The sequence below is a fragment of the Rhamphochromis longiceps genome, linkage group LG16, assembly GCF_057381845.1.
Source record: "Rhamphochromis longiceps isolate RC_006_pf linkage group LG16, R_longiceps_female_GT1.1, whole genome shotgun sequence".
In the NCBI taxonomy this organism is placed as follows: Eukaryota; Metazoa; Chordata; class Actinopteri; order Cichliformes; family Cichlidae; genus Rhamphochromis; species Rhamphochromis longiceps.
The window spans coordinates 19,135,204-19,159,535 of record NC_140572.1 but is presented as its reverse complement, the minus strand read 5'-3'; the positions used below and the strand labels follow the sequence as shown (position 1 = coordinate 19,159,535).

Here is a 24,332-nt window from a genome sequence, read left to right as displayed (position 1 = left end):
GAACAAATTTAAAAATTCTGACCGTTAATGTTTCAGTAATGCTTTAAAATCAGTGAACCTATACGATATATTTTTTTCTATTATAAAAATATTTTAGTCAAATTTATACATTGACCAGCAGCACAATGGTGACGTCACATTTAGACGGTTGCCTAGCAAGCAATTAGCTAGCTGCTCTTGGCTTAATAATACAGAACAGCAGCGTATTAAACACTCTAAAATGAAATATGAGATAACTATGGTCACTTCAGACGCATTTTTCCTATTAACGTTAATGTTTCCCTTCTTTATTCTTTGCTTAAATCTGGCTGGCGCGTTTCAGCAACCTTAGCGCGCTGTAGGATAATTGTAGTCTTTTCGACTTCCATAGACGCAACGTTGCAAGGGGCGAGACATCCTTTATGAACTACAAATCCCAGAGCCCCTCGATTACGCAGTTTGACAACACACAGACGCTTCTTGTCTTTCCTACTACAGCTAACGCTAGCTGTGGTCTGGGTCGATAGGATGGGTGTATCAGATTTACAGTTTGATAGAAATGCTGGTAAGTAGTCGGTCATCTATTTTAGTCAAACATATTAATATTCCTTTGAAAGGTAGCCCATAGGAAGATGTTTCTCACCGGCGGAGGTTAACGGGAGAACACTACAGAGTGCTGTCGTTAGCTAGTTCACCTTTCATGAGCATTAAAACATCACGCGTCAGTCCTTTTCTGGCATATTTGTAAATTAAGTTTTAGCAAAGTTTTCCGAAACCTTAAACATGAAACCAGGTTGTCTGGGACAAATTTAGGTTCTGCAGGTGTTGACAGACAGGCACACTGGGCAGAGGCTTGATTTCTTGACCTTCTTAGCCTTCAAATGACAGTGATCAATAGAAGATTATGTAAACTAATTCAGGGGACTTGCCAGAAACTGTAACTAAGATTTTTATTTTATTTTTTTTGCATGGTAGGTTGCTAGTTGTTACAGTTCTATACCCATTCATAAGCTATTATAGTAGTCTGGGTAGCCCATAATTAACCCATCACCACCCTCTAGTAGAGTACAAGAGGGGTAGCCTACAAAAACTGACCAAAATTTGGGATTTGGGAAAAAGGTTCAGGTTCAAGATAAGCCTAATGCTGTTGACTTTTGAGATATACTTAATGTGCATGACTGATTTCACAAGATATCTTTATGGAAAACCAAGACCCACATTGTGCTTTTTAAGTCTGCTGAATCTCTTTATCCTGCCAGGACCTGTGGTGGATCTTTCAGCCCGAGGTATGCAGAAGTTGGAGCCCAGTTTCACCTGCTCAGAAGACACTCACACTCTCATCCTGGACGGGAACAACATCATGAAGCTGGACCACCTAGAAAGGAATCCAGGCCTTCAGCAGGTAACAAACCCTTTAGTTTAAAATTTTCTACATAATCTCCCCAGCCATTAGAGTCCAGATACCACACACCAGTTCATGATTTGATGTCTTTTCTTTCTTTTCCTTCTTTAGCTGTCTGTAGCCAGTAATCGTCTGGTGAGAATGATGGGTGTGTCTCGGCTGACAGAGTTGAGAGTCCTAAATCTTCCCAATAACAGTATAGGCTACATTGAGGGGCTGAGAGATCTGCCTCACCTAAAGTGGCTCAACCTCTCTGGCAACAATATTAAGGTGAGGATATGAGATATTTTAACATCCTTTACACAGATCCTGTAATTTACTGACAGCAAATTCAGTCCATGTGTAATGACAAATATTTAATCCACTGTGCAATCTTTCACACAGGTCATTGAGCAACTTAACAACTGTGTCTCTCTTCAACACTTGGATCTGTCTGACAATAACATATCTGCCATTGGTGATCTGACCAAACTGGTGGCACTAAAGGTCAGTGTGCTGAGACCTCTGAATATATGCTCAGACTAGCCCTATATTAATGGTATTGTTGATTTTCTTGACGGCATCATTTTCTGTCAATGTTGCAGACTCTGTTACTTCACGGAAACAGCATCACAACACTCCGAACTGTCCCCGCTCACCTTCCTGCCCAATTATCTATTCTCTCCCTGGCAGAAAATGAGATTAGGGATCTTAATGAAGTAATTATGTTCTCCCTTATTTAATACAGTCACACTGGTTATATTAAAATTACCTAATATTACTATGACTGACTATAAACTGATTACTCCAGATGTCATACCTGGCGCCACTTCATGAGCTGGAGCAGCTTTCCATCATGAGCAACCCTTGTGTTATGGCGACCCCATCTCTGCCTGGTTTCGACTATCGGCCATATGTCATGAGTTGGTGCCTGAGCCTGAAGGTCCTGGATGGCTATGTAGTGACACAGAAAGAGGGGTGTGTATATTCTCGTGCTTAATATCATCAGTACAAAAGCATCAGAATGCCTGAGTGTCTTTTTTTTTTCTTTTTTGCTGTGTGTTATTGTTAAATTTACAGTCTGAAAGCTGAGTGGCTCTACAGTCAGGGCAAAGGTCGCTCATATCGACCAGGGCAGCACATTCAACTGGTGCAGTACCTGGCCACTGTCTGCCCTGTGACGGCATCACCTGCCATCACAGCTGAGGATGCCAAATTGGAGAAGATTCTCAGTAAACAGAGGTTGAAATCTTAATATAGATAAACTGCAAGGGAAAAAAATCATTACCCAGTATCCACTTCTTGGTCATGGTAGCACACATCATTCTTAATCCTTCATAACTGTCTCAGGTTTCATCAGAGACAACTGCTGGAGGAGACCCGGGGAGGCTGTCGCAGTCCTCCTCGACCAACTCAGCTTGATGTGGAGAGTCACAGTCCGTCACATAGAGTTCCACAAGGGGGAGCCAGAGAGTTGAAGAATATCACTGTACCTGGACCAGCTGTTCTATCAGTCCCGCAGACAGGTAAGAGGGCTGCCTGCCTGGCACCCTGGTCCAAGACCAGTGAGAATCATGTATTTGAATTAGGTTGTAGCACTAATCGTTGATTTGTCTGCTCCCCTGTAGAGCCAGTTGTTCGGTTTAACACCTGGGTGAGCTCTGACTCTTCCAATCCGTCACTGCCCATAGTATGTCGCCCAAGGCTCAGCGAGGAACAAATTTATTTGGAGGATGTGCAGACAGGTGAGGACAAACTCAACAGTAGCATACTTTCCTCAGAGTCCACCTTCATCCCCTTCACACCTGATCTGGAGCCACGATCGACCCACTCTGACAGCGAGGACGAGACGGAGACATTCGAGCCAGATTCCCTGGCACCAAAGCACCCAGCGCAGTCCAAAAAGCAAAACGCCAACAATCCACAGCATCCACCCACAGTAGAGCAGCACGAGAGAAAGACGCTTGAAGGAGAAGAAGTTATTTCTGCTACAGATTCAACATCTAGTGGATTGCTAGGAGTCAGAGTTAGCACTCTACAGAATGACCTAGATAGTGATTTTGTTAAAGCTGAGGTGAAAGAAGCTCAGAAGCAGGAAGAAGTTGAGAGTAAATCAAGTGTGACAGAAGCAGACAGAGCTGCAATTAAAATACAGTCCTGCTGGAGAGGCCATTACACGCGGTGCTGTCACCCCATGGCCAGAGAGGTGCGCAGTGAAATCCGTCTATGCAGGATGCAGGAACACATCCTCTTCCTGTCTGAGAAGTTGGATCAGTAAGTGACCGACAAGCAGCACTGGTGATGACTCTTTCTGCGATGCATAGGTGTTAATCAGTGACAGTGAATCTGGTTTGTTTGCAGTGTGCAGAAGCAGTATGAGGAGGAGAGGCTGCAAAGGCTCGTTCAGGAGGAAGCTTTGAAGTTTCTATGGAAAGAGGTAGTTTCTGTTTAACATTGTAAGATATGTATAATATTGTTTCAAGAAATCTGTCCATAAATTCATAGTTTACGTTCTGTGTGATTTGTGTGTAGTTCCAGGCTATGCAGCAGTGGAAGCAGTCTGTGGAGCAGCAGCTGGCAGTCGTTACGCAAGCCGCCACCCCTGCTCAGATCTCATCCCCTGGACTTTGCAAGGCCACCCCACCCGTTGCTTCCAGTACCACCAACCCACCCAGCACAGATGTCTCCTTCCCAGACTCTGGCTTCCAGTTGACTTGCGATCAGCAGGTGGCGCAAGAGGACAGCTTCCTGAGCAGTGGGACAGCAGACTCTCTGAAAACAGTGCGAGCGCTAAGCCCCGTTTGTAGTGGCCTCGCTAATGGCAGCGATGGAGCAGACAGTGCAGACTGCAGCCTGCTGGAGCAATATCTGTCCTCTGTACAGCAGAGGGAGGAGGCAGAGGAGGCAGTTAGCGATAGAACAGAAACGCCACAGCCGTCCTCACCGGCATCACCCAGCAAGGTGGCACAGACTAGCTCCCCCATGGGGAAGGCAGCAGAATCAGCTCCTGGCTCTACCTGAGAGTCCTCACCCGTTAGAAAACTGTATAGAACCACTGACTGAGTGTGTGTAAATTAACACTGAGCATAAGCTTAGAGACAGATCTTTCTCTGCAGTCATCTTAATTAATAACCCAGAAAACAGTGGTCTTAGCTCTAAAACCAGATTGAAACAAGTACAGTCCTCTGAATGTAGCTCTAGTGCTTCTTTATACTCCAACACTTTGATCCGTTCTTTTATTAATGAACATTTTCCTCTCTGTGTAAAGACACTGAATGTGATGTAACTTAAGAAGGTATCAGTAAAGTGAAAGTAGAGGTTACTACCTCTGCCTACTAAGACAGACATGTTGTGACCTGTTACTTCTACTGTTTGGAAAAGTAGAAGTTGCTGTGTTAAAGAATTGCACTTGTAACGACACATATGCTTTACTATATATCTCTGTTGTTCCAACCAGTGTGGATGGCTGGCCTGCTTTGTATTGACTGCAGGTCAGCATTAACTGATAATCAACAGAAAAATGTCATGTATCCCTATCTTGTGAAAAATGTAAATAAATATGTACTTATAATTTTCTAATTTCTATCTACTTTTCATTTTTATAATGTCTTATTTAAAGTTATTCTCATTATTGTGTGATTATTTCTTAGATGTTTAATAAATCAGTGTAAATTAATTTACACTAATTCCAGTTCATTAAAATAATCTGTTATACCTCATAGCTATAATGCAAGTACAGATAAATAGATACTTTATTGGTCTCAAGGGAATTTTTGTGCTACAGTGGCTGGATAAAGAATAAAAACAGTATAGTGTACAATAAACAACAAAGTTATACAATGAAAATTTTATACATGCCACATTGACAAAAAACTAACCAAAGTAAAAATAAAGTTTGCTAAAAAAAGAAAAAAGAACGGATTCAAAATGCTTTATGCTTCTGAGATGAATGGATCTCTGAAATTTAACAAACTTCAGTTTAGACCATGGTGATCGAGTGTTGCCTTGAAAAGCTTCTCTATCCCCCTGGCAAATAGCACACTGTGTGTTACTTTCAATTTCATTACCCCATATAGCTCCACCACACTGCAGCCATCATTATGCCAGGACACGATCCATCTTACTTTGGCTTATAAATCAGAATTAGTAGAACACAGCAGCCTATAAATTTCTGAATGTCTGTGGCCTTTAAAAGTAATGAACTCGTAACAGATTTTACTTGGAAAATAAGATTGAAAATATTTTGAGCATAAAGTCAGTTTTCCATTATTTGAAAAGTGCTACCTTTTTGATCAATTTACTCTAATGTGCTATATCACCAGTATCTTCCTCTGTCACACCGACCCTATGCATGTCCTTCTTCACTACATCCATGAACATTCTCTGTGATCCTTGTCTTATCTTCCTCCCTGGCAGCTCTGCATTCAGCATCCTTTGTTCAAATATTACCACTCTCTCCTCTGCACATGTCCAAATGCTCTCTTCCTTGCCTCTGTAATTTAACCTCTAGTTTTTTACACTGATCAAACATAATATTACGACCAACTGCCCAATATTGTGTTGCCAAAATAGCCCTGACCCTGGGTCTTTCCACCAGACCCTGGCCAGTGTGTTTGAGTATCCGGCACTGAAATGTTAGCAACAGATCCTTTAAAACTTGTAAGATGCAAGGTGTGTCCTTTGTGGATCTGACTTGTTTGCCCAGCAAATCCCACAGATGTTTGATTGGATTGAGGTTTGGGAAATATGTAGGCCAAGTCAGCGCCTTAAACTCATTGTTGTGCTCATCGAACCACTGATGAGTACCCTGATGAAAGAGGCCACAGCAAACAAGGAATATAGTTTCCATAAAAGGATGTGCATTGTTTGTTACCACACTTAGATAGGTGATGTCAAAGTAACATGCACATGGATGTCAGGAACCAAGGTTTCCCAGCAGGACACGGCCCAAAGCATCACACTGCCTCTGCAAGCTTGACGTGTTCCCAGGTAAGTGACACCCAGCCATCCACGATTCATCAGACCAGGCCACCTTCTTCTATTGCTCCGTGGTCCAGTTTTCACACTCACATCCTTTGAAATCCGTGGACTGACTGCTAATTACTTTGAAAGCTGGGTCACTGGGCAGGATGTCAGGACACATTGTGTGTAGCACAGTGAGAGAGTGAATGGAAATAAACAAAACATGAAACACAGAGACAACATTGAGGGAACATGAAGTAAATAACCCCAAGGAGGGCTGAACTTGTGGGCTCAAATGATACAACGGGGGCAAACAGAGTCTAGAAACCAAGCCCACTTCTCAAAATCAAAACAACAATGAATTACGATTCAAAAGTCCAAAAAACACAAAACACTGAGTCAAAGAACCAGAACCAAGACACACAGGAAGTGCTGATTTTTTTTCTGCGTCACAAAACTAATTTTCTTACTCTTCTTCTTCTCTTTGTATCACTGTTATTGTTGCTGTTACAAAGGAACAGCTGAAGTATACCGAGTGGCCACCTGGGGACGCAGTAGCACCCACTCAGTCACCCAATCCACTGCAATTTCTTTTTTCCCACCCTCATCATGATGGGTGGGAAAAATAAATTAATTGATTTTATTTATTTATTTATTTGCCAAGCGTAAGGTGACCTGTTCGATTCCAGCCTGGTTCTCTGTGGGGTTACGCCAGAAAGCGCATCCGCTGTAACAGCTCAACCCACCGTGGACATACTATCCTCCTCCCCTCTCGTGAGCGATGACCAGTGGAAATCGCCTTATCTTAAAGCCCACATTGCTCTTCTGCTACCATCCTCCTCATCCTGCTTCAGGGATCGGACATGGTGGGGCTCTGTAACGTGTAAGTACGGCGCGCACAAATGAGCAAACATTTGTTCTGAATATGCGGAAATCTGCGGTGTATTTGTTGGCGTCGTCGCAGCGGTTCGTGTGACAAAAGCTGCTGAATAATAGGAATAATATAAACAGAAATTTCCATCTCTTACAAGATGGAGATGAGCTTCATCCTAACCCAGAATAAGAGCCGCTAATCATTATCACCGACTATTACTACAGAGAGACAGGACGCCTTATCTGCTAGAAGTGCTCATGTCAGCGCAGAAATGTGGGTTGTATTTTTTTTTTAGGTTAAAAAGAGCAATAACCTTGATGTGGACTAATTCACAGCTATTGTTCTGTCAACAGATTAGCATCCATTTTTTAAAATCTATGTTTATGTTAAGAAACATAGATTTTAAGAAAGAGAGAGAGAGAGAGATTGGATGAAACGTCTTAAAGTTTTGCGTGAAGCTTTTCAATTGGCTGTCAGTTGGCCTCACTTCTGCCATGGCAGCCATATTATTACGCCAAATTCTGACTGCTGCTAACTGGATGTTGAAGTTTCTACTTCGTGGTTTTCTTTGTTGTAAGTTGTTATTTTTGTGGTCTTGTATTTTCTATTTTATAATATAATGAGCTTTAGTTTTACTGTAGTATTTTGGTTTTGTTTCTAGTTTTGATAGACTCTAAAGGTCTCTTTTTGAAGGGCTTCCTTTCTAGAGTTGCTGGTTTCTTGATACACTTTGTCGGTTTGATTTCCTGGTTTAATTTCACCCTCTTACAATGCTGTGATTGATCAGTGGTTGTTGATCAATGGTCATGGGAATTTGCATATTAATGATAAAGGAACTGACCTCCCAGCCCATTGTTCCTTCAGTGTTGCTAGTTTCAGTCATTGTGCAAATGTACTGTTTATAAGATTGGGGAAACCTCCAGTAAGCTGAGACTGAAGAAGTCACTTGGATGAGTGACGAAATGTTTATCCCACTGAAAAAGCTACATTCGGATGAACAGAATCAACTTTGAGGGATTTACTTACCTGGATGATTGAGCATGCATTAAGCATGTGTCCCAAATTCTAAATATTGAGGATAAGAACAAACCAACACTGGCCCAGAAGAGTGCAGTCAAACATTGATTTTATTGAACACACGCGTGGGAAGATGTACACTGCAACACATCAGCATAGATCTTCACCCAAAAATACACTTCAGACTGCTTTTAATTCATCAGGGTTCTGCCCCTTCATGCGTTAACAAGAATATGACATGCATCAGTTACAGTAAATGGTCAATTAAAAAGCTAAAAACAGACAGAGAAGTTGTCTGTGAAGGTTCTCAGTCATCCAGGTCATCGTAGTCAAAGGAGCTTGCAAAGAAAAGCGTCTGGACTTCTTTAAGTTACTTGAAGACGTTTCACCTCTCATCCGAGAAGCTTCTTCAGTTCTAAGGTCAAATGGTGGAGAGTCCCAGATATAAACCTAGTGGGAGTATCCCCCCACAGAGGGACAAAAGGACCCCTGATGATCCTCTAATCGCCTGAGCCAAGGTGTGAAACTGGGTGTGGGTCCCAATCAGCCAGAGTTTCCGGTGAGTTCATTGTGAAACCTGGCCCCACCTTATCATGCAAATTCCTGAGATCAGATGGCCCAGGATGTGAGTGGGCGTTAAGGCATCTGGGGAGGGAACTCAAAACTGGATTATAGACAGAGAAGTTCCTTTTTCTATCACGTTCTTCCATACATGGCAATTTGTTTCACCCTCCAGATGGTTCCTGTGGGCTTGCACTCTTCTTGACTCTTCTTCTGTCACCTGTTACTAGGCAAACTCAAATGCGGTAAGAAGCTAAATGAATTCCAGGCCTATCTTTAAATCATTTGTGTTTGTGAGCATGTATGCCTTTTTAACCTTCTGTTGCTCCAAGTCACTTACACCAGGGATCGTCGCGACATCGCGCCAAACTTAGCTTAAAACCCTTAAATAGACTGAGCATCAACTCTTCATGAGCACATCTGCAATGTGTGTATAAAATGGTTATAGCCGCACCTGTAATAGAAGTTTTAATGTAATGCCAGTAGCTTTAATGAACGTTTTAATGCAATGATAATGATGAAAGCTATATGTAGCAGTAAAATATTTTTCTTTATTCCCACACATGCATCCTGGTTTGACTTTGTTACAGTGTTACAGTGTTGCATCTTTTGCCATTGTTGGATTGTAGTGTTATTTTATGCCATGTTATACCCCGAATTAAAGATTGTGAATTATTATGTAGATTAGTTTGCATTATTCTCCTGAATTAGAAGAAGCTGATAACTATTGCATTAGTTAAACTGATTTGCATGACATTAAACTGCTGACTTGTTGTGAATGAATGACATTGTTTTATGATGCATTATACTGCTGAGTTATAAGAAATACTGTTCACAGAGAGTTATTGTCTTATTTGTCTGATTAGAAGAGAACAGAATATGCTGGAGTTTTCTGCCCCACAGTGGAAACCACAGTGAAAAACTATAGCATTTCATAAAAAGAACATCATACCAGCAGTCAGTGTTAGGAAGGTTACTTTTAAAATGTATTCCACTACAGATTACAGAATACATGCCCCAAAATGTATTTTGTAATGTACTCTCATTGAGTAACGTATTCTGAATACTTTGGATTACTTTTATTATTTTATTAATCCTTTATTGATGTCACGGCGAGTGAGATGAGCCGTGTGGAAAATAAAGGAGGATCCAAACGCAAGCACTTGTATGGGTGTGAGGGTGGTTTATTAAACACAAAAAGGAAATGGACAAACGGCGAACGGAGCAATGACTAAACTAAACTGGGAACAAACTAACTATAGAACACGAACCTGGACATGAATGAGAGCGGGCGGAAACAGATGATGGTAGACTGCAGGGAAACACACAGATGAAGCAGGGTGGAAACACAGCTGGGAATAATCAACAAGACGAGACAAAGGTAAAACTGAACACACTCACATGTAGGGCTGCCACGATTAGTCGACTAGTCACGATTACGTCGACTATCAAAATCGTCGACGACTAATTTAATAGTCGACGCGTCGTTTGAAGCTTTGTAAGATCACAAAAGACGCAGGAATCAGTAGTAGGATTTAAGAGTGTAATAATGGACTGAAACAGAAGATGGCAGCACTGCATGTCCAAGGATGCCAGCTGCCGTTAAACCCCGAAGAAGAAGAAACTGTGTCCCAGAATTCATAGCGCGGCCCATCGCGGCCCTGCTTAGTTTCCAACAATGGCGGCAGCTGGTTAGTTTTAATATTATTCTTATTATTCTTTCTGGGTCACAAAATAAACGTTTAACATATTTTCAGGCGAGAATGTAGCTGTGTAAACCTCAAATATCTGCTCAGTTTATCAAGACACCACATATTTTCAAAAGCGCTCCGACGTTTTCGGAGGCATCTGTTACCCACTAGCTCGATAGCTAGCCGGGGGCTAGGCTAACTAGAGCCGTGAGAACACCGGACTCCCGGCAGATCGTTTTCAAACCCACCGCCGTCTTTCACTACTCAGGTTAAACATGATATATAAGTCACTTAGATAACTTCAAAATGTTGTTTGGCTTTTTTCAGTGTTTTATTTGTTCCTGAGTAAATCGGTTTGGATGAGATTAAAGTTATAGTTTTTACACAGCTGAATAAACGTCAAGCAGACAGCTGATCATCAGAAGTGTGAGATGCTGGAGAATTTACTCCGGTGTCCTGTTATATTTTAGATAGCAAGGAGTTTATTAAACTCCACCGAAACACTCTGCAAATGTCATTAAAATTTAATAAACTATCATCTTGTCTTTTTTTAAGTTAGCACATACCTTAAACACTTAAAGCTGAAAGCTAATGATAGTTATATAAGAGCAGATGCTGCTGGTGCAATAAGCTGTATGCTGTATGTTCAATGGATGATGATCTGATTAGTCGACTAATCGCAAAAGTAATCGCTGACTAGTCGACTATCAAAATAATCGTTTGTGGCAGCCCTACTCACATGAGACGCAGACCATCACAATAAAACAGGAACAAGCAACCATCACACTAAGACACAAACTCGACATAGAGAGACAGACAGAAAATGGCACATGGAGCTAGACAAATACTAAGCAGACACAACTGAAGAACAAATCCTAAACACCACAGAAACATGAAACTCAAATAATAAACATCATCATAATCAACACTACAAGAGAACAAGAAAACAATCCCTGATGCAAACTAAAACCAAAACATAATAAAACTCAAACTACTGGGTCCGACGGACCCAGAACCGTGACAGTACCCCCCCTCTAAGGGCTGGCTCCCGACAGCCCCAAACAAAAAAGCACAAAGCACCAAGCCAGGGCGGGCGGAGGGGGTCCAGGAAGGAGGGTCCGAAACAAAAAAACAAGGAGCACAAGAGACCAGAATAAACCAAAAACAGGCCAACACAAAACAAGACCATTCACGAGTCCACAGTAAAGTCCGGGGGCCGACAACACAATAGCCGAAACAGTTCAGGGGGCCGACCCTGCACACAGCAACGGCGGCGACAGGCAAACAGTTCAGGAGGCCGACCGTGCACACGGCAACGGTGGCGACGGGCAAACAGTTCCGGAGACCGACCGAGCAGGTCCGGAGGGCGGCCGCGATGCCAGCGGCGGCGACGACGAACACCTTCCGGAGGCAGTCCCCGAAGGCCATGACGCCATCTTAGAGGCCCGGAAAACGGCCGGCAGAGGCGAGGCGGAACGGGTCGAGCTGGCACCGACGGCGGCGTGGCAACCACAGGACCAGACGAGGCAGGACCAGACGAGGACGAAGCAGAGGCTGGACCAGGCGAAGATGATGAAGACACGGAGGCTGGACCAGGCGAAGATGATGAAGACGGCAGCGGGACGGCTGCGGAACCTGACGGCAGCGGGACGGCTGCGGAACCTGACGGCGGTGATGCTGCAGGAGGTGATGTGGAGATGTGCTGGCTGGGTCCTCCAGGACCACCAGCAGATGTGAGGATGTGCTGGGTGGGCTCCTCGGGCCCTCCAGCAGACGTGGCTTGAGGCTGGACGGGCTCCTCGGGCCCTCCAGCAGACGTGGCTTGAGGCTGGCTGGGTTCTCCTAAACCCCCAGCAGATGACGCTTGAGGCTGGCTGGGTTCTCCTAAACCCCCAGCAGACGACGCTTGAGGCTGGCTGGGTTCTCCTAAACCCCCAGCAGACGACGCTTGAGGCTGGCTGGGTTCTCCTAGACCCCCAGCAGACGACACTTGAGGCTGGCTGGGTTCTCCTAAACCCCCAGCAGACGACACTTGAGGCTGGCTGGGTTCTCCTAAACCCCCAGCAGACGACACTTGAGGCTGGCCGGGCTCCTCAGGCCCTCCAGCCGACGAGGCAGGACGCTGGCTGGGTTCACCTGAACCCCCAGCTAACATGACTTGAGACTGGACGGGCTCCTCAGGCCCTCCAGTGAAAGCAGTCTCTGAAGCAGCAGGTACGGAGACCTCTGCCAGGGTGGACACTGGCTGGGACTGAGCAGCACCGTGGCTAGACTCAGGCAGCAACAGTGGGATACAGTCCTCAGAGGGCTGGAAGTGTTCCCCAATACACTCAGCAGAGGACTGAGGCGGACGGGTGAACTCACTTGAGCTCTCAGGGGGTGCTGAGAGCCGAGACTGTTCAGGTGAGTTCTCCGGTGAGGCTGCTGGTGCTGGTGTCTTGACCTCTAGGGGTCCAGAGTTGGCTGGTGACTGACACCCAGCTTCTGGGGAGGCCCTAGAGGGAGCAACTGTCTCTGAGATGGCCAGCTTAAATGAACCAGCAAAAGTTTGTGTGGAGTGTGTTCCCTGCTTGTAATGAGGCTGTGAGGATAAAGGCTGGGTAAATGAGTGGGCAGGCTGCTGAACTGGTGGTAACTGAGCTACAGGTAGCGAAGTAGTAACAGGTGGAGTGGCTGGCTGAACTGATAAGGCTGATGAATCTCTTGCCAACTGGGCTATTGACTGGGCTATGGACTGTAACATGGCGTCTACTGGGTCTGACTGTGACTGTAATGGAGGTGATGATTGAGTGGCTGACTGGGTTAGCGACTGCTGGGCAGCTAACCGAGCTACCGGCTGAGCAGCTGAGTCAACGAACACAGCCCCGGTATAAACAGTCATATGAACTGGTGAAACAGACAGAGCGTCTTTTCCACTCACCACAGCCGGCAGTTCTGAAGTCCTATTCTCCAGCTGTGGGGCGACGCGCCGACGGCGCGATCGTCGCTTCCTCCCGGGCAAAACCTCCGGCGGGCCGGGCAAAACCTCCGGCGTCCGGCTGGGTTGGGAAGCGATAGCGGCTGGTGGGTGTAGGTGAAGTTCATGGAGAATGAAGTTTTGTACCAGAGGGTGCAGTGAGTCCAATAGCCAGGGATAATCCGTGATAAGTTGTTGCAGCCTGACTTCCAGAACGTAGAGAAATGCTTCTCCCTCATGCTTGAGCCACAGGTTGATTAGTTTTGACACAGAGTCCGTTATGAGCTTTCGAAGCTCTGTGGGTGGGGTGAATGCCGCTGGATCCATATCTGGCTGGTCCGTACTGTCACGGCGAGTGAGATGAGCCGTGTGGAAAATAAAGGAGGATCCAAACGCAGGCACTTGTATGGGTGTGAGGGTGGTTTATTAAACACAAAAAGGAAATGGACAAACGGCGAACGGAGCAATGATTGATTGATTGATTGATTGATTGATTGATTGATTGATTGGTAATTTATTTCAACATGTGAACAATATACAAGTACATTTAGAAAAGAAATGAGAGAAAAAAAATATACTATACAAATTACATACAAAAAAACATTCTGATTAATTTACATGTTGAAAGGGAGTGGGAATGACTAAACTAAACTGGGAACAAACTAACTATAGAACACGAACCTGGGCCCTGTTTCAGGAAGCCGGTTTAGAAAACTCAGAGTGAAAAACGATACTCAGGGTTGAGTAACCCCGAACTGTCCAACTCGGAATATTCGGTTTCAGAAAGGCTGATAACAAGTAGTTCAGTCAACGCGGAGTTGCTTTAACCCCAAGTGAAGCGCGCGGACGAGGATACATAAAGCCCTGATAAGCGGAGCACAGATTAAGTGAGTCACCATGGAGACGGAGGGAAAGAAGGCGCGGTCAATGTATTTTACAGCGCTTGAGGCCGAAATTCTGATGGCAGCATATGCCGATAACATGCAAATTCCGCGGAAAAAAGTAACACAGCGACAGCTGCAAAAGAAAGTGAGCATGCATGGCAAAACATAGCCGACAGAGTCAATGCGTGAGTGTTAATTTAAACATTGATCTAGGGATTTCCACCCATTTAACACGTTATTTTATCATATGTTATTTTATTTGTTATTTTATACATTTTATTTTGTGACGTGATGTGAGCGCAGGTGCAACCCAACAGGCCCCAAACGTTCCTGGCAGCAAGTAAAAATGAAATATAAAAATATAGTCCAAACAGGTAAGGTGTAATTGTATTATGAGCCATAGTGCTTGGTCTGTTTGTCCCATGTAAATCAATTGCAGTTAGAGGCTACATTAATTTTCTGTCTGTAAGCACTTATTGAAATTATCTGAGCACATTACAAGTACATATTTGCTTACTCTGTATGCTCAAATGTGGCCCGTTATAGCCAACAGAAAAAAAGCGGAGGCCCGAAAAACAGGTGGGGGTCCTCCACCACCACCACTCACAGAGGCTGAGCAGTTGGCCCTCAGCCAAAACAGTGGGCGCCCTGTGGCCGAAGGCATCTCTGCGGGGACATCCTCTGAGTCAATAACCCCGCAAGACACAAGTGCCTACATAGGGGGTAAATTCAAAATAATACATGATGTGCATACATCCTTTCTTCACAGTCACCTTTGCAGTGCTACTCATTCATTTGATAAACTCTTTACCATAATGGATTATTTTGTAGTGAAGTTATTTTCCTACTGATTTTGCCTTCCCTCAGTCTTGGTTGTCTTTGAGAGCATAATGACAATGAAGTGTAAGGTGCTTGGTATGTTTGTTAATTGCCATTTGGTCCCTTGTAAGTTATAAGTGACCTGTATAAACCTCATATTCTATCAGTTGATGGTGATGGTGTACTGCATCTGGTGCAGCCTCCTGTTGAGCCAGACCAACATGCAGTTGTGAGTAATACTCCACAGATTATATGAGTTTACAGTAGAACAGCAATGTTGTTTATTTCTTTACTACAGGAAAATAATGAAGAAACATTGACAGCTGTTACAGAGGAGGAAGCAACAGAGACACTTTATGAGGTTTACATCTTTTAATACTTTGTGTACAGGAAACACAGGTGACCAATAAAGCCAGTTGAACAAAAAATCTGTTTATTCTTCTTTCAAAATGTTGAGGTGATGGGTCAAAAGAAATGATTGTGACATATGGTGTCTCTGACTGCTCTTCCATCTTGTATGTCCGTGGGAGGGTCAGGATGTTCATGGTTTGGATCACTGCTGTTTGGTTCAGAAGGACAGTGCTCTCCTCTAATTGTGGCAATGTTGTGAAGAATCACACATGCCACAATAATGTCACATGCCCTTTCTGGGGTGACCCTGAGTCTTTGCAGGCACTGGAACCGGGCCTTAAGCATTCCGATAGTCATTTCAACTCTGGCTCTTGTCCTGCAATTAGCCAGATTATATCGCTGCTGTGGGCCCGGTTCAGGGTCAGAGTAAGGGGTAAGCAAATAGGGTAAACATGGATACCCCCTATCACCAAGCAAGTAGCCAGTGAACTCTCCTAAGACAGAAGGATACACTTCAGTTCAAATGTCCCTGAAGCAATTGGTCTTTATATATTTTAAAGTATTTTCAACTCACCATGTCCAAATTTTGTGCTCAGTGTACATTCACGGAATATTTGTGAGTCATGGACAGAGCCTGGCCACTTGGCTTCCACATTTGTGATAATGTTGGCAGCATCACATATGATCTTCACAGTGCAGAGAACACAAATTAGCATCCATTACTATAATGAAATAATTTGTTAGTTTGACATGCTACAGGGAACTATGTACCTGCACATTAATGCTGTGGAAAGACTTCCTGTTCACATAGTCTCCTTCATTTACTGAAGGAGCAATGATTGGAATGTGAGTACCATCTATACAGCCAATCACGCCTGGGAACCCTGAAAATAAATGTGCAATTTAAGTAGTAGTTCAAGTATCACCACATCATAAATTAAGTTTTGGTCATCCTGATACCTGCAATTTTGTGGCATCCCTCTTTGATGAATCTTGTGGGTCTATGACCGGGGAACACCACAAACGTGTACAGGAGACGTTTCAGTGCAACTGTAACATTCCTGACTGCCCGACAGACGGTAGCCTTGGAAACGTGCTCAGCGTCACCAATATTATACAGAAAGCTCCCGTTTGCAAAAAACCGAAGTGCAATACAAATAATATGTACAGAACTGAGAGCATGTCCGCGATGTGTCACATGCGTAATATATGGCCTGAGGATGTTATCCAAATAAATTATAGATTGTGCTGAGAAACGGTAACGTTCGCACAGACAATCATCAGGAAATGATAAAATGTCCAAACGCGCTCTGATCACTCTCTCCCGGCGGAGAGCTCTGCGGAGAATTTGGGCTTCACGATCTACTGGCTCTTCAAGGAAGGGACACGCCATGTCTGACACTTCCTACTGTCAGGTTTCCGACAAAGGGGCGGAGACAGTCAGGGTTAGTTGTAGTAAACCTGCTAGGGGGCAGGTTAGCTTCACGGCGTGTGTCCTCATAGTGACTCACTCAGGCTGCAGCTGAACTCGCTTTGTGAAACCGAAAACCCAGAGTTTTCGTTAACTCAGGGTATACTTACTCAGTTTTTCCACTAAACCGGCTTCCTGAAACAGGGCCCTGGACATGAATGAGAGCGGGCGGAAACAGATGATGGTAGACTGCAGGGAAACACACAGATGAAGCAGGGTGGAAACACAGCTGGGAATAATCAACAAGACGAGACAAAGGTCAAACTGAACACACTCACATGAGACGCAGATCATCACAATAAAACAGGAACAAGCAACCATCACACTAAGACACAAACTCGACATAGAGAGACAGACAGAAAATGGCACATGGAGCTAGACAAATACTAAGCAGACACAACTGAAGAACAAATCCTAAACACCACAGAAACATGAAACTCAAATAATAAACATCATCATAATCAACACTACAAGAGAACAAGAAAACAATCCCTGATGCAAACTAAAACCAAAACATAATAAAACTCAAACTACTGGGTCCGACGGACCCAGAACCGTGACAATTGATCCAGGTAAAAAATCTCATTGAGATTAAAAATCTCATTTCCAAGAGAGACCTGGCATCATGGCAACAAAAGTCACATACCACATAGGTATATAACATTACTTAACATATTATCAAACTTTTTGCAACTACATGAATGTGTTTTTGCTCTGTGATTTATTACTATTACTGAAGGTTACTCGCCAATACCAACTAGATGAGTAATAGTAGGATGGACATTAGGTAAGGCTGCACTTTTTGCAGCGATCTTGTATAGAAAACTGTTCCGCGGCTCCGAACCGTGGTAAAGGGACCCCTGGATAATATGTAATTCGTGTCGGAGTCGTAAAATAGCTTTACTTTTTGTTAGACTTGTAGTCAAGACTGCCTAATCCGAGACCAAGACAAGACCAAGACCAGAGGGTATCGAGACCAAGACAAGACCAAGACCAAGACCAAGTCGAGACGAGACCAAGACCGAGACCAAGACCGGGACAAAAAAGACTAACTTTTGTGTGCTTTTGAGGGCTGACATGATGGTACTGACTGGCCCCAAAGTCATCTGACAAAACAGCGATCACCTCCAACAACTATCTAAAGAATGGGAAATATGTAAGCAAGCAGAGATGACGTGGGCCGCGAGATTGAAACAAAGAGCCTCGTTTTGTTTGGGTTTCCACCGGCGTGGAGTTACCAAAAATAGAGTGGGCATAGCCTAACATATGAAACAGGAAAAGAACGCTGTGTAATCCCTTTATTTTAACAAAGTAATCGTATTCTGAATACCGCCTCTTTAAACGGTAACTGTAACGGAATACAGTTACTCATATTTTGAAATACGTAACGCCGGTACACGTATTCCGTTACTCCCCAACACTGCCAGCAGTCAAACATGGTAATGCTAGTTGTGTGATGGTCTGGGGTTGCTTTGTTTCTTCTGGATCTGGATGACATGCCTTCACAGATGGAATTTTGCTCTCTACCAGAACATCCTGAAAGTGAATGTCGAGCCTTCAGTTCAACCCTAAAACTAAAGTTTAACAAGAGTGGACCAAAATTCCTCCACAGTGAAAGACTCACTGCCAGTTATTACAATATTACATAGGGCCAGATAGGTTTGAATAGCTTTTGTCCCTTAATACTTTTGTGCATTTTGCATTTATTCGAGGTATCTTTGTCCATCCATGCATCCTTTCTCTTCAGCTTATCCTTATCAGGGTCAAGGAGGACTGGAGGATATCCCAGATGTCATAGGGCAGGACACCTCCTGTGCAGGTCACCAGTCAGTCGCAGGACTGATATCTTTGTCTAATATTACTTTTTTCTGATCTAAAACATGTAAGTGTGATAAATATGCCACAAAAAAAGAAATCAGGAAGGGGACAAATGCTTTTTTCATGCTGTTTTGAAAAAGGAATTCTTATATTTTTATTTACTTCTGTATGACACACAGAGAAGATGGTTAACTGCATAACGAAGAACAGAACATCTGTCACACACACACACACACATATATATAAAATGTCCTTCTCGTTGACAGCAGGTTGGAATGACATTATGTCGTCCTGGTGACAGCAGAGTGTGATCATGGGATTTAGAAGAGGGTCACCATGTGCCATAATCTGTCCAAATATACCCCGATTTTCCTCTTCCTCACACTGTCTGGCATCATCTTCCTGCTGCGGAACATCCACACAGTAGAGGTGAGGAGAGAAGTGAAACTACCCGTGAGCTTTAACTCATGCTTTTTCTTTTCATTTTTGACAGTTATGAAAAGTCTCAAAAGATTTTTGATTTATTCACATAGCAGGCAAATTTTTCATTGTTTTTATATTATTGCAGAAATCAGTCGGGAACTCCTAAAACAGAGTATATGGACAAAAATAGTGGATTGGGTATGCATTAAGGAGCTGCCATAATACCATAATGGTTGTGGGGCACAATTTTTGTGCTTGAGTCTGCAGTGCTCTGGTGACTTTTATCTGGGTCAGCACGCTTTGACCCTGCTTTGCAACTCTGTGGCCTGTCACTTTTTGTTTCTGTGATCTTTTTTGAACCACAAGGGACCTTCCTGAGTTACTGAAGGAAACAGAGCTGCACTCTTAAAAGTTTGCATATAATCCCTTATAAGAAGCATTCAGGTCACCCTGAATGATCTGTTATCAGCTAAGTTTAGCAAGCTGCATACATAAACCACAGCTGGATTGCACAGACACACATTCCTGCTAATTTGTGCCAAGAGTAATAAAATATCGGAAATTCACACACTTCTCATTGGAATTCGTGGACAAGCTGCAACATACAGCAGGCCTTGTCTTTTGCCAGAAGGGGGAACCAGTAGTACAAACTCAGCTGAGCAGTCAAATGTGTGGACTTTAATTAGTAGGGGTCAAATCTTTAAGCTTTAACAAAATCCATATGTGTGAACATAAAAAACAAACAAACAAACAAAACACATGAATGTAATAGCAACTTTCACTTGTTGGTCATTTTGCTCTGGGGGTCTGTGGGGATGGAGAAACTTAGATTTTTGGCACTAATGGCTTAATTTTTCATGTTGCTGCTTGGTTCATGGATTAAGAGGATTGAAGCATGGTTATTAGAAGTTGGCAAGTCAATTTAATGGCAGCAAAAGTTAAGATATTTTGTATTTTAGTCCTTTGTAAGGGTCGTAAAGAGCTCCAATCATACCCGATCTTACGTTTCCCAAAATGTAATATTGAGTATGTGGAAATTATTTGCCTATGAGCAACCTTCAGCTCTGTTATTCTCAGTCCTGTCCGCATCAAACTGCTTTCACAGGCTGAGTAGGACTTCTTCTAACCAGTGATCTTTATCTTGGCATCTGTGCAGTTCCTCTTGAATTATTCCTGCAATATTCTACAACCCATAGTGTGGTATCCTCTAAAATTCATTCAGTTACCCTTCTTCTTTTCAGAAGTGGAACTGCCAAGCGATTTCATCTTTCTACCAACTGCAGAGCAGGATCCATTCATCCCTCAGTGTGTCTCCTTTCTATCACAACCACACCTACTGTACCCATGTGGGCCAGAAACCCTCCCCTGAGGATGAACTTGAGGAGCGGTACCTGTTGGAACTCATCAGCTGGCCCAGCCCTCCGCCTCACTCTGGACCAACCACCCTGAGGCAGACGAGCGACCCTGTCCACAGCCTGTTCGCAATACTTCCCACTAAAGAAGGAAGGGAGTGGCACGTGGGCGATCAGCTAGAGGCCCTCATCCAGATGCACGACTTCCAGGGTCGCCCTAAACGCTACGGCGGGGATTTCCTTCTGGCCAGGCTGCACTCTCCGGAGCTTGGAGCGGCCGTGGTTGGGCAGGTGGTTGACCACAAGAATGGATTTTATTCTGCTCTGTTCCCACTCCTGTGGGTGGGCTCTGCACAGGTTGAAGTCATGTTGGTGCACTCCAGTGAGGCCGTCGCTGTGCTGCGACGACTCAGGGAGGAACGGGCCGATCGGGTGTTTTTTAAGAGCGTGTTCCGTTTAGGCCTTTTGTCAGAAACTACTGTGTGCAACCTGTGCTTGCCTACCAACCATCAGCCTCTTTGCAACTACACAGACCTTCACACAGGCGAGCCCTGGTACTGCTACAAGCCCAAGGTGCTCAGCTGTGACACCAGAATCAACCATGCTAAGGGAGGCTACTTGAAAAACCTCATCACCAACAAGGAAGCGCTGTTATTCAAAAGGTTTGTATGCTTTGTAGGATTTGGATGCTTATTTACTGTATCTACTGTTAAAGGATAAGTGTGGTGAGATTTCCTATTTTTCTTAATTCATAAAAAACCCACAAACAATGAGTGTCTGCAGTCAGAAACCATTAAAATAAAACCATCTGCAGTATAGATTATTTTCTTCCCATGCTGCACACATTGTGTGTAAGATGGGCAACACATTAGTGCCAGCTGTTTAAAAATAAGGCCTTAATATTGTGGAAATGCGCACCATTACCTCCCCCCTGGTGACATCATTAGCAGCTCAAATCTTGCAGCAGATTTGTTATTGGTGATCTGATAATAGTTCTCTGGTATATCTATACATACGAAAATAGCTAAAACAGCACTCAGTTGTTATCTGACTTTTAAAGATGAGTTTATGCCTTAGCAACTCGACCAAGATATTAGTAGGAAATGTGACATTATTTTTTAACATTCATTTTTTTCCATCTGTCCTAGTGGTGTAAATCTCAAAGTTTACATACACGCTTCAGGACCTGATAAAATCAACGTGCTGCCACAGAAAGGTACGGTACTGTGGGAGAGGAACATTTGTAGCACCTGCTGTGATCTAAAAATGAATTTTGTCTTCAGCATTCTTTACTTCCTCTCAGATAAAGTGGAGGAAGAAAACAGCACAGCTAAACCAGAACATATTCAGCTAGAAACATCTGGATATTACTACATGGACTCCTGGAGGCCATTAGATGGATTTACAATGCGTCAGTTCAACAAATCATCAGCAGCTGTACAGTGTTTGAAGAACAAGGTGATCAACATGTACGGAGACTCTACTGTGAGACAGTGGTTCGAGTATCTCATTGGTTTTGTACCAGGTGAGCGGTTTTGTCCTTTTATTTCATTTTATAGACAATTACACTACCCACTGTAACTTTCATTTATTCCATCTCATCCAGAATTAAAGGAGTTCAACCTATACAATCCCAAAAAGGTCGGACCGCTCATGGCGGTGGACAGCACACATAATATTCTCTTGAAGTACCGCTGCCACGGCCCTCCAATCCGCTTCTCTACCGTCATGTCCAGCGAGTTGCGGTACGTTTCGAATGAGCTTGACGGCCTCTCTGGGGGCCCTAACGTGGTTGTGGTCCTCAGCATCTGGTCCCACTTCAGCACCTTTCCTGTGGACATATACATACGGCGTCTTCGGCACATTCGACAGGCACTGGTGAGACTTATAGACCGAGCGCCAGGGACGCTAATAGTGATCCGCTCAGCCAATCTTCAAGCCCTGGATCAGGAGGTGAGCCTTTACAACAGCGACTGGTACTCCCAGCAGCTCGATCAGGTGCTCAGGACCATGTTCAAGGGGCTGAACGTTCTGGTGGTGGATGCCTGGCAAATGACTTTAGCTCACCATTTACCTCATGCCCTCCATCCTCCTCCACCTATCGTCAAGCAAATGATAGACATGCTTTTATCTTATATTTGCCCCGAGAGGAAAAAAAGCCAGAAATAGTGATGATAGTGGATATATTGTTAAATGTGATGTGTGAATCCATCCGTCAGTTTCAAACACATTTTTGTTTGGGTTCATAAGAACTCATATATTTTTCTAAAACACAAACTCTTCAAATACTGAAGATTTGCTTTCCTGCTTTTTTTTTTTTTTTAATTCCTACAAAACATGTTTTACTCTGATTTCCAAAGACTTTGGCACAATGATTGTTAATTCTCATCTTTTGGTATTACCAAAGTTTTGTTCATGTGCATTATTTTAATGTACAGAGTGGTTCAAATAATTGTTGAACACATCATCAATTTTCTAAGTAAATGTGTTTCTAAAGGTAATCACCAGATGTTGGTCAACAACCATTCCAGTCCACACATGCAAAGAAATCAAACCGTAGATTTAGATTTGAAATTAAGTTATGTGTAATAATGAGAAATGACAATTGGGGTCATTGGCTTGCTGAAACGTGCACCCTCGTTTCATCTTCATCATCCTGGTAGGTGGCAGCAGTTTTTTATTAGTTCCTCGCCACATTTTCGCATTCATCCTTCCTTCGGTCATATGAAGCGTGCCAGTGCCGTATGCTGAAATAAACCCCCACACCATTATGTACCCACCTCTAAACTCACTGTTGGAATGGTGTTTTAGGGGTGATATGCAGCGCATTTTGACCTCCAAACATGGTGTGTGTATTCTGGAATCTAAAGAGTTCAATTTTGGTCTCACTTGACCAGAGACAATATTCTCATTATTACACATAACAATTAATGGACATCTGTTGAGAATTTCAAATTGGATCTTTGGAAATATATTTACTTAGGAAACATTAAACACACATACACACATAACATGAAGATCTGCCTAATATTGTGTTTGCTTTTGCTACTACAGCCCTAAACCTTTAAGATATGTATTCAGTTAGACACCACCGGAAGGTCTGCTGTGGCATCTTGCACCAGGAAGTTAACAACAGATCCTTTAAGTCTTCTAAGTTGTGAGGTGGGGCTTCCACCGATCAGACATGTTTGTACAGCACATTTCCTTCCCACAGATGTTTGACTGGGTTGAGATCTGGCTAACTTTGAATGTCAAGTCAACACCTCAAACCGTTCCTGAACAGTACTTGCTCTCTGGCAGGGTATATTATCCTGCTGAAAGAGGACACGGCCATCAGTGAATACAGTTTCGATGAAAGGGTGTACATGTTCTGCAACAATGGTTAGGTGGTATTTGTCAAAGTAACATCCACATGGACGACAGGATCCTTGGTTTCCAAGTCGTACATTGCCCAAAGCATCACACTGCCCCCACCAGCTTGCCTTCTTCCCATAATGCATACTTTTTTTTACCATGTTGTGCAAAGCAATGACCAGTAGGACAAAGCACATATTGTCCTCTAGTATAATGAGGAGGAGGAATCAATGTTCAGGAAGATCCAGGGTTAGAAGATATAGAAAATATTGTCAATATTTAGAGCACATGCTACCCTTTCTCTGAAAAAGCACATCAGCCACCTGCAGAAGTGGAAGAAGGCTATGAAGTGAAGGAAAGTGATGAAGAATCTGAACTATGTTCAAGTAGGTTCTCAGGCATCCAGGACATGGTAGTCTGAGGAGCTTGGAAAGAAAGT

General features: G+C 43.5%; 2 protein-coding genes and 1 long non-coding RNA gene across 13 annotated transcripts in view; 2 read left to right on the top strand and 1 right to left on the bottom strand.

Annotated features, from left to right (window-relative positions):
- The first annotated feature begins 137 nt into the window (after window positions 1-137).
- cep97 (centrosomal protein 97) lies at window positions 138-4,931 on the top strand. Its single transcript, XM_085384385.1, has 11 exons — window positions 138-544; window positions 1,239-1,381; window positions 1,493-1,651; window positions 1,766-1,867; window positions 1,966-2,079; window positions 2,172-2,338; window positions 2,441-2,602; window positions 2,711-2,886; window positions 2,989-3,634; window positions 3,722-3,797; window positions 3,893-4,931. Exons 1-11 carry the CDS (start codon window positions 508-510, stop codon window positions 4,379-4,381), a joined length of 2,271 nt encoding a protein of 756 aa, XP_085240511.1. The 5' UTR covers window positions 138-507; the 3' UTR covers window positions 4,382-4,931.
- A 2,079-nt stretch (window positions 4,932-7,010) lies between these two features.
- nxpe3 (neurexophilin and PC-esterase domain family, member 3) overlaps window positions 7,011-24,332 on the top strand; it is an 18,625-nt gene continuing 1,303 nt past the window's right edge. Inside the window, exons 1-8 of one of the 11 annotated variants that reach the window (XM_085383993.1) lie at window positions 7,011-7,205; window positions 8,950-9,019; window positions 18,694-18,765; window positions 19,034-19,193; window positions 20,429-21,201; window positions 21,688-21,755; window positions 21,843-22,064; window positions 22,146-24,332. The exon at window positions 22,146-24,332 is cut by the window's right edge and continues 1,303 nt beyond it. In XM_085383993.1, the coding sequence (XP_085240119.1) occupies window positions 19,101-19,193; window positions 20,429-21,201; window positions 21,688-21,755; window positions 21,843-22,064; window positions 22,146-22,708 (1,719 nt within the window). In that variant the 5' untranslated portion in view covers window positions 7,011-7,205; window positions 8,950-9,019; window positions 18,694-18,765; window positions 19,034-19,100 and the 3' untranslated portion in view covers window positions 22,709-24,332. Of the gene's footprint in view, window positions 7,206-7,245; window positions 7,770-8,949; window positions 9,020-17,090; window positions 17,205-18,693; window positions 18,766-19,030; window positions 19,194-20,428; window positions 21,202-21,687; window positions 21,756-21,842; window positions 22,065-22,145 lie in introns of those variants that run through there. The other 10 variants (XM_085383994.1, XM_085383989.1, XM_085383996.1 and 7 more) reach the window with 10 other exon arrangements.
- LOC146650951 (uncharacterized) lies at window positions 15,728-16,640 on the bottom strand. The gene is made up of 3 exons (XR_014907864.1): window positions 16,436-16,640; window positions 16,247-16,359; window positions 15,728-16,161 (listed from the first exon to the last, which is right to left on the bottom strand). It is a non-coding gene; the product is annotated as an uncharacterized LOC146650951 (long non-coding RNA).

Coding starts and splice junctions, on each gene's coding strand:
- cep97 (XM_085384385.1), top strand. CDS start 508: ATGGGTGTATCAGATTTACAGTTTGATAGAAATGCTG. Junction 2,603..2,710: donor AAGATTCTCAGTAAACAGAG/GTTGAAATCTTA, acceptor TAACTGTCTCAG/GTTTCATCAGAGACAACTGC. Junction 3,635..3,721: donor CTGTCTGAGAAGTTGGATCA/GTAAGTGACCGA, acceptor GTTTGTTTGCAG/TGTGCAGAAGCAGTATGAGG.